At 42.3% G+C, this 9,766-nt stretch overlaps 1 protein-coding gene across 2 annotated transcripts in view; it reads left to right on the top strand.

The window, feature by feature from the left end:
• Positions 1 to 102: 102 nt before the first annotated feature.
• tlk2 (tousled-like kinase 2) overlaps positions 103 to 9,766 on the top strand; it is an 11,556-nt gene continuing 1,892 nt past the window's right edge. The window contains exons 1-18 of one of the 2 annotated variants that reach the window (XM_031867793.1): positions 103 to 838; positions 1,916 to 1,998; positions 4,393 to 4,470; positions 4,569 to 4,638; positions 4,720 to 4,763; positions 4,924 to 5,022; positions 5,641 to 5,742; positions 5,940 to 6,032; positions 6,229 to 6,339; positions 6,507 to 6,643; positions 7,017 to 7,169; positions 7,273 to 7,339; positions 7,446 to 7,543; positions 7,771 to 7,852; positions 8,318 to 8,409; positions 8,536 to 8,625; positions 8,804 to 8,973; positions 9,160 to 9,298. In XM_031867793.1, the coding sequence (XP_031723653.1) occupies positions 1,918 to 1,998; positions 4,393 to 4,470; positions 4,569 to 4,638; positions 4,720 to 4,763; positions 4,924 to 5,022; positions 5,641 to 5,742; positions 5,940 to 6,032; positions 6,229 to 6,339; positions 6,507 to 6,643; positions 7,017 to 7,169; positions 7,273 to 7,339; positions 7,446 to 7,543; positions 7,771 to 7,852; positions 8,318 to 8,409; positions 8,536 to 8,625; positions 8,804 to 8,973; positions 9,160 to 9,298 (1,706 nt within the window). In that variant the 5' untranslated portion in view covers positions 103 to 838; positions 1,916 to 1,917. The remainder of the gene's footprint in view (positions 839 to 1,915; positions 1,999 to 4,392; positions 4,471 to 4,568; positions 4,639 to 4,719; positions 4,764 to 4,923; positions 5,023 to 5,640; positions 5,743 to 5,939; positions 6,033 to 6,228; positions 6,340 to 6,506; positions 6,644 to 7,016; positions 7,170 to 7,272; positions 7,340 to 7,445; positions 7,544 to 7,770; positions 7,853 to 8,317; positions 8,410 to 8,535; positions 8,626 to 8,803; positions 8,974 to 9,159; positions 9,299 to 9,766) is intronic. The other variant, XM_031867794.1, reaches the window with a different exon arrangement.

A 9,766-nucleotide genomic window follows, 5' to 3' on the forward strand; every position in this document is an offset into this window, starting at 1 on the left:
GGCTACTTCAGTGGTGGGTGGGGCCTTACTTTGTAATACTGATATATAAATTCAGAGTGTGAACATCATGGGAATGGCAACTTTCTGATAAGTGACCATCTTAGTGGTTGCCTGGGTGGGCGCTGTTCAATTGTATTGTGTACAGAGGGATTTGCCATTGGTCCAGACAAGAGATTTGGGGCAGGCGTGGACTGAACTAAGGTGAAAATACTTGAACGATCTCACGGGAAAATATGAGATTTTCCTGATTATTGTTTACATTGTGGAAACATGAGAACCGAACCGAATCGATCCGGATTCAGCTGAAACGCCTGCAACAGCACAACTTCCGAAAGACATTGGTTTCTTCCCTGCGGCGAGGAAGGCAACTGGAGCCGAACTTTGTTTTGATCGAGCTGAAAGCCAGGACCCCAAATTGATCTCACCACTGGGGGAGAAAAAGATATGGGTAACTAACGCTAGTTTAAAAACATCATTTAGCTATACCTGGTGAAAAACTCTGAAATCTCGAGGGTCGCCATTGTGTGGAACGAGTTACCCGACATAGGCACGGTATGGTCCTCGGCGAGAGGGATGTGATGGATATCCCTGCGTAAGGAGCACAGCAAGGCGGGCTTGGGTTCCCGGAGTTGTCGAGGCCTCCGAGGGAATCTACCGTCGTCTACCTTGAGTCACACCGCACACTCCAGTGTCTCGACCGTTAACAGTCGGCACGCGAGGGACGCGGCTGTGAATGCGGCCTACTCTGGGAGGGTCTGCCGAGCATCGGGGAAACAACGGGGACGGTTTCAGGGTTAACAACAGGCCCCCGGAGGACCGAGAAAAATATTGAATAGCAGTAAGTATCTCATTAGGTTGTCGAGCAAAATAATATATCTGGACATGTATCTTTTTACAGTGAGTCCAGGTGTCGTGGCACCAGCAGCCGTCAACACAGAACCGAGAGGATGCTTCTTTTTTGGCTGCCAACGCTAGTTCACTGTTTGTAAAACAATGTACTGTTGCGGACAGTACTTGTGATGTGTTTTTTTCTGAATCGTTATCTAATCAGACAGCTGTCATTGGGCCAACATTAATTACATTTGCCTTCTTTGGGTAACGTTACGTTACTCGACAACATCAGATTTAATGCTACTAGCTAACGTTAACGGTTAGCCCTTATAGCGCAATGCTAGCTAAGTGACGGACAACATCGGGAGGCTTGCTAGCTAATGTATCCATGTTAGCTAGCTACCACGCTGATCATGATATTTCAAATAGTTATCCATAACTGAGCCAGCAAACCCAATCCCAAGTAAAGTTAGAATATGAATAGGGTTAACGTTAGTATATATATCCCTAAATTAACACGAATGGTGTAGTTTACACTATTAATTGAATGTATGCAAGCTATAGATAACAAACGTAGCAGTTGGGCGTGTAACTTAAACGTTAACCTTTGCACAGGGTAGCAAGCTGGGCACTTATTGTCTGTTGTGGCCTTTTCCCTTGCCGTGAGTATACTTGGCAGTCCCTCCATTAGTGACCTTTTATAACTCCAGCGATATGTAACTAAGGCCTATAATGCCAAGGTGTTATTACATGATGCTTTCCTTTGGCAGGCAGTGACTACACATCTGGCCCAAGTGTATGATGCATATTTGATATCCTTTATTGGCTGTATTTGTGTGCATTTTAATGCTGTGAGTATTCTACTGTATTCAAGTTGCATGGCTGGTGCAACACACGTGATAGTGGAAAACATTATTGTCAGGCTTATTGATGACTCAGAACAGGAATTTTCCACATCCATATAGCTAAAAACAGCCATGACTCATCACAACCAATGCCTTTTGAAACAGTGATTTGTCACTCCCACTTGAATATACCAGACCTCACAACGCCTTCCTTAATCTTTGCTCTTGTCTCTCTGCAGCCATGATGGAAGAACTGCATAGCCTGGACCCCCGACGGCAAGAGCTGTTGGAGGCTCGCTTTACTGGGGTCGGCGTGGCTAAGGTTTGTTTTACAGCAGGTGTCGCTGAGGTGTAGCATGAGAACTTTCTCCTGTCAAAGTGCTTATAATCACAGATTTTGTTGATTTACACATTTTTGTAAATCACTTCTTTTTCTTTGTCTCACTCCGCCTCAGTATCATTCTGCTGTGTGGCCTGGACAGGCTTGGCCCCACTCCTTTTCTTTGTCTGTCTCTGGAGAAGGTTGAGCTGTGTCTGTGTTTTTTGGCTGGTGTGACATGGCATCTCTCCCTGGCTCATGATGTAGAGGCTGCATATGCAAGTGGTGATGCCTGCCAAAAAGGCCACATACAGGACAGGGGGTGGTAGGGGGGAGGAGGAGTGCAGGCAGAGGAGGAATGCAGAAATAGTTCTTGACCAGGTGTTGAAGAAGGCAGCATTTCGCTTTCCATCCTCTTGCTTGCTATATGGATGGAGCAGTCTTTGTGGAAGGTGATCTTGGAACAGTTAGGGAGCGAGAGTCAGCGCCAGGAGTGGGCCCTGTGCCAGCCATAGGCAGAGCTGAGCCCAGAGCATGGCATGGCTGCTGCCGCAGAGAAAATGGCGGCTCTCGCTAAGGCATCATGCCACAGCCACCCTGTATGACAAGAGATGCAATGTGTGTAGGGGGTGGTAGATCTGTGTCAACAAATGGCGATGAAGAAACATTGGTTAATGGTCTAAAAGCCCTTCAATGTCACAGAGCAGCATAGTTTTTATTCTTGACCTTGAACAGCCCTGTGGCAACGCTGCTCTCTCTGTTATCTCTTGGTTGTTGGGAGTTGGTCAAAAAGAAAGAGGAATTGTTATCCTTTGAGGACAAAGGGCTAGCACACCTTTTGGTAATGGAACAGAGAGGACCTACTGAAATTGTTGGAAAGTGCATTTCCTTTTGAACAGGTCGGATCAAACAACCAGATATCTGGAAGAGGTAAAAACAAGCTGTCATTCTTAAATCAACCAAAGTATCTTCCTCTGGCTCTGCTCAGAGAAAAGAACAGTTAAGACCATGGTGAAGAGGAGGAAAATGGATGACATTATCTAAAGGTGACAGACAGAGGAAGGAATACATCCCCAGCAGCATGCCTAATGTTCAGCCATTTTAGGAGGGTTCAGTGAGGGAGCTGTAGTGTGCTCTGAATGACTAAGTGTCTCTCTGATTGGACAGTGCCTGCTGAATTTTGATGTGATTCATTTGACTGACAGGCACCACCTAGGGAACCGGCATTAGGACTGATGCAGGTTTAGATCCAGTGGGAAGTTAATGGTGACGGTATTCAGCCGAACCTCGGCATCCCTTCCCTCAGTTCCTCACCCCTTTTCCTAACTCTGTGTGTGCGCTCTTTCTCTCAGAAGTGCATGCATACTCAAGTACATGTGTGCACTAGGTGTGCAACAGATCATAAAGCTCACGATTTGGATTGTATCACGGATCAGAGATGGGGATCACGGATCAGATCAGCACAGAATAAAAGGGAGCAAATGTAACTTTTTAGATGGCCTCGATTGCCGATCCTTGATAGTCCATATTGGCAGATACACATCGTTTTTGTTGTTTTGTTTTTTTTATAGCAGCTGGTCTACAAGGCTCCTACTTTTTTTTTTTTTTTTTTTTCGCCACCACCCCAAAAACCTTTTAAATCATTCTGAAGTCAGTGTAAACCATCAAGAATTCTAAATGTTATCCTTTTTTCTTTGTTATTGTCATCTATAGTGCATAAAAAAAACACAATTCAAATGATTAGTAAATAAGATTGTATTTTTATTCATAAAAAATAGTTATAATGATGTATTATAAGCTGCTTAGAGGTAGTGTTAGGAAGTTAAACATGTCATAATTCTCTAACATTTATTATATGTTGCTGTGAAAACATCTCCTTCAAACAACTAGATTTATTCAAGGTTCTCAACAAAACTGCATTTTACAAGATTACATTCGAATACATCATGGTAAACTATACATTTTTACATTCACCCAATAATTGTTTCACTGAATAGAGGTTGAATGCATCATAATCTAATGGCCACCGTTAATAGCTCTCATCTTGTCAAATTAACTCAGATTTGTTGTTCACAGTGTGACATTACCAAGGATCGGCAAATAGAAAACATAAACGCAGATGTCCTGATCGCATATTTTTACTGAATATTGCACGATAATGATCATCAGTAAAACTTTATTACACACTATGAAGCTTAAATTGTGTAATTAATCAGCGGTTCACCTGTGTGCCGAATCACGAGGGGTGATCTGTACGGATCACGGTCCGTTACACCACTCATGTGCACACATTTTGACTATACACGTCTATGAATATGTCTCTTGCATGCTTTAAGCATCTTTGTGTATTTGCTCCTCGTGTTTTATTTTTGATGTGTTTTTATGTCATTTTAACAGGGCTCGGGTCAGAACCAAAATGAGTCGTCCAACCAGAGTCTTTGCAGTGTAGGCTCGCTCAGTGACAAAGAGCTAGAGGTTAGTGTCTGTTACAAATGAACATGATTTTTCATACCATCCATCTGTCTGTGTTGCCCTATTGTGCATGCGATTGATTCCCACTACTTTCCTGACAGACTCCTGAGAAAAAAGCAAACGACCAGAGAGTAAGAAAACGGAAAGCAGACCATTTTGACAGCAGCCAAGGTAAAAAAATGTTCATGATCCTCTCATCACGTATCCCAAATATCTGCCTCTCTCTCTCTGAACTCCCTGTCTCTCCTTTAGGCAAAGCAGGTGCAAGGGGACATAAAATTAGTGATTATTTTGAGGTGAGTGGCAGAAACATTTCCAGTTTCTTTGATACACTAAGTGTGTGTCCAGCGACACTCCTGCTTCAGCATTAACTTTTCATACTTACTTTTAACCCCCTTTTTTGTCATTTTGGTCTTTCTATTGAACTGAGTTCTTCTCTCTTTACTTGTCTGTCAGTTTGCGGGAGGTAGCGGTCCTGGTACCAGCCCTGCCAGGGGGATTCCACCAGTGGTCCGCTCTTCCCCACAACACTCACTTTCCAACCCCCCTGTCACGGTGAGCATGTTTGCTCTATGATCTGTCTCATGCTTTTTTTACATCTGTCTACACTCTTTCCTGCCGTTCTCTCTTCCACGCTTGTTTTTAACATCACCGGGTCAGGTTTGCTTACAAGTGGGAAGAATCTGATGTGGTCTGTAAACACTGTTTGGCAACAATTACAGATTCAAACCCACTTCTGTGCAAAGTTCCTACAAAACCTAAAACCAAGGAGACCAATAATGAAATGGAACATATTGTAGAAATGTTAATAAACAAACTGACACTCGAATGATAAAAGAAAAGATTTTAAATTAACATGTTACCCACACAGTGTCACATTTAACTAACTTGGTTGCGATTAGCAAGTGAGCCTCCGCGACATGCACGCAGCCGTTAAAGAGATGGACGACGGGTAAAAACTTCATAGATTTTGTTACTCTACCCGGACTTTTTTTGGTGATAATTTAACCCACACATATGTCTGATAGTTTCTTTGAGTGTCTACAGTTTCTGCTAATAATTTTCATGCACATTTCTTTTGCCAGATTGTTCTCACAGTTTATTATGACTGGCTTCTGCAGGTCTTCATAAATTCTTTATTCTTTTTATTGGATGAATGTCTGTGCCTCCCAGGTGCAGCAGGGAAGCCCCTCCTCCGTAAGCTCGGCCAACACGGAGCACTCGACGTGTTCGCTGAAGCCGGCATCTCTTCACATGCTCCACAAAGCCACACAGGTACTTGACATGCCATCAGGGCGGGCTCGCCGTTATCTAATTGATTATAATTCCAAAAGCAGTTGTTGTATAATCAGTATATAAACCAATATATTTGCATTTGTGAGATGTTACTACTTGTTGTACTACATTTTTCACTGATACAAAAATGATCCACCATTAACATAAACACTGTTTCTGCTCACTGTACCCTGTAGTCTGACCTTACTATAGAGAAACTAACAGCAATGGAGAACAACAAGAACTCTGACCTGGAGAAGAAGGAGGGCCGAATAGACGATTTGCTGCGGGTACTAATCTCATTACATTTCATCCCTGCTACTCTGCTTGCCATTTTTGAAAATATAAAGTCCTCTGTCTTGGTTTTTCAGTCGGGGCATGTTAGAGTTGACACATTCTTTCTGTTTGTACAAGTATGAACAAGTTAACATTTTGTTTATTCCTTTTGCCTGACCTTTTTCTTGCTCGTTTTATCTTCTGCTCCAGGCAAATTGTGATCTGAGGAGACAGATTGATGAACAGCAGAGGATGCTGGAACGATACAAGGAACGCTTAAATAAATGTGTGACCATGTCCAAGAAGCTGCTGATTGAAAAAGTAATTTTGTCTCATAGAACAGTGATGTTTTTAAACTATTAGTGGCCCAAGAGTGTGGATCATTGTGGGTTTTTTGAAATTATTATTTCATTTTGGAACCCGTTATTTAAGCCACATGGAGTCAAAAGCAATGCCTTGATGCCTGTATTTCTCTGTTCTTCCTTCAGTCCAAACAGGAGAAGATGGCATGCCGAGACAAAAGCATGCAGGACAGGCTTCGACTTGGTCACTTCACCACAGTGAGACATGGAGCGTCTTTCACTGAGCAGTGGACGGATGGATATGCCTTCCAAAACCTTATCAAGTGAGAACTTGATATTTTAACTTTAGCCTCTCATTTCACCCTTTCTCCCTATTATTATAATTTTTCAAGGTGCACTGTTTGATCCCTATCCACATGCTCCAAAGACATAGGGGGCAGAATTTCACTACTGGGTTCAAACAATCTAAATAAACAAAAAGCCAACTACCCGCAGGGCAAGAGTATGCAAAATTTGACCATACTGCTAAAACTAAGGGCTGGTCAAAATAACACTGCTAAACTTAAAATCCTCATGTGTGGCCTCTGCCTATAGTTTATGAGAGCACATCCTACATACAAGTAAAGGCAGCATCATACACAAAAGTGAGAAATGCTTTAGATCTATAAGTCATTGCATTGTGTCATCTGTTTTCAGACAACAAGAAAGGATCAATTCCCAGCGAGAGGACATTGAAAGACAGAGGAAGCTGCTGGCCAAACGCAAGCCGCCGTCCATGGCCCAGACTCCGCCTCCAAGCCTGGAGCAAAACAAACGCAAAAGCAAAACCAATGGAACAGAAAGTGAAGCGTACGTTGTTTTTGTTTGTTATTAATCTTCTTTTTCATACAAGCCATTTTTCCGCTGCATGCATATTCAACGTTGAACCAAGGTTTGTTCTTTGTCCTTCCAGGTTATCGCAGGCAGAATACCATGAACAAGAGGAAATCTTTAAGCTGAGACTAGGCCATCTTAAGAAGGTAATGCCTGATTTTTGTTTTATAGGTGACCATGCTTTTTTGGTGTCTCCTTCGTTTAGCTGTTTTGTTAACTGCGCAGATTTTAATACTGTGTTGTCCTTTGCAGGAGGAAGCAGAGATCCAGGCGGAGCTCGAGAGGTTGGAGCGAGTGCGAAACCTCCATATTCGCGAGTTGAAAAGGATCCACAATGAAGATAATTCTCAGTACGATTTCTTCTTATGCTGTGCTCGCACCAAACGCGGTGCAGAAGTAGTGGTTATTTCTTCCATGGTTGATGGCAGAAATAAATTGCTTAGTTGATAACGGTTATGACGCAATGCGGAAATTCGCTTTGCGTTTGGTGTGAACGCAGCATTATATTGTCCTTTCCTAGTTTGTCAGGTGATGTGTCCCTGTGCCTTCTTTAATTCCATGAATTCACCCTGTGCAGATTCAAAGATCACCCGACGCTAAATGACCGGTACCTGCTCCTCTATTTACTTGGACGGGGAGGTTTCAGTGAAGTTTACAAGGTGAGAGAAACTTCATCTTTCCAGAACCACTTCTTTTTTACAATGGTTAATACACATAAAATACCTTCCAGTTTCTGTTTTTGAATAAGTGTAGTGAAGACCTTTGCCAAAACATCCTGCAATGAATACCAGTTTTCTGTTTCTTAAAAGAGAGTTTGAGATTTCTGTTCAAATCTGTGGTCATTTTTGAGGTCAGAGATTGCGGCGTTACACTGGTGAAAGCTGGCTGTGCTGCACATACTTTGGGAAAATATCTGAGGATGCGTGTTTCTTTACATTACACTAATTTGACATCATAAACATTTCGAAGTAAATGACTGCCAGAATGTGAGCGTTGTTCCTAGAATCTGCTGTCATAGCTGTAAAAATGATGAATGGACGTTTAATGTCAAGCAAGAGGCTCACTGCAGCTAAAAGTAATGCTAAATGAAGTACGGAACTAATATGAGACTTTCTTTTCTCCAGGCCTTTGACTTAACAGAGCAAAGGTATGTTGCGGTCAAAATCCACCAGTTAAACAAGAACTGGAGGGATGAGAAGAAAGAAAATTATCACAAGTGAGTGTTGTGCAATTTTCATTGGCGATACTATATTATATATACAATGAAATATGTTCTTTTCATCATTTATTAACCCGTCAGAGCCACATTTCAAATTAATGTTGGAAATACTCTTTGTTTCAGACATGCATGCAGAGAATATAGAATCCATAAAGAACTGGACCACCCACGAATAGTTAAACTCTACGACTACTTTTCGCTCGACACCGACTCGTAAGTCATTTCCTTTTTAAACGATTGTCTGCCTTTCAAAATACATACTCATGTTTATGCAGATTGTGTTCATTCTGAGCTATTTGTCAATATGCAGACTAGAGCATTACCTTTGTTTTCATCTGTTGTACCAAATCCTGCAGAGATGGATAAATACTTTTGCCTTATTTTGGAACAGGTTCTGCACCGTCCTGGAGTACTGCGAGGGCAATGACTTGGACTTCTACCTGAAGCAGCACAAGCTTATGTCAGAGAAAGAGGGCCGCTCCATCATCATGCAGATTGTCAACGCCTTGAAGTACCTCAATGAGATCAGACCGCCCATTATCCACTATGACCTTAAGCCTGGTGAGTCTCCACACCAGGCTCTTAAACTCTACGAGCAGTAAAACTGTCAGTTAAATGAACCACTTTAACCACTGCAGTTACATTAGTGATGAAATTGAGTCATTTTCGCCTCAAAATGTGAATGTACATTTGAATTACGCAGACATTTTCTCTCATGCTGGTAAATCCTTTCCTCGCCCTGCTCAGGTAACATCCTCCTGGTGAACGGCACTGCCTGCGGGGAGATCAAGATCACAGACTTCGGCCTGTCGAAGATCATGGACGACGACAGCTACAACTCAGTGGATGGGATGGAGCTGACGTCACAGGGAGCAGGGACATACTGGTAAGATTTACACTGGAGGAAGCCACTCTGCTGCGGGGGGGGGGGGGGGACACCATCTGGGATATAATGAATTGTGCTTTTTATTTTTACTACTGAGCATTTGTCCTCAAGGGTCAGATTTATGTTGGGTAGTCGGGGCTGTGGCTGAAAGCAGCCATTTCTGTGTGGAGACATTTTATGCTGTAGAAGGAAAATAAAATGAGCAATTTGAGTGTTTTTAGATGCAGAATTAGAGTTGGACTTAGAATTGATAACACTTTTGTAGAAGCATCATGCAAAGAGATATGAGCGTGAGCAATAGACATTGTTGGAAACAAAAGCTAGTTTAAAAAAAATCCATCCAGAGATCAAAACGAAATGATGTATTGTGTTGAATGACAAACTCCTTATTTTATTGGGTATCAAAGCCAAACTGTTATTTACCATTACTAATACATCTGTAAACACAAGTTGGAACCACTTGGGGGG

This window comes from Anarrhichthys ocellatus, unplaced genomic scaffold (genome assembly GCF_004355925.1).
Source record: "Anarrhichthys ocellatus isolate YVR2014 unplaced genomic scaffold, GSC_Weel_1.0 scaffold40, whole genome shotgun sequence".
Taxonomy (NCBI): domain Eukaryota; kingdom Metazoa; phylum Chordata; class Actinopteri; order Perciformes; family Anarhichadidae; genus Anarrhichthys; species Anarrhichthys ocellatus.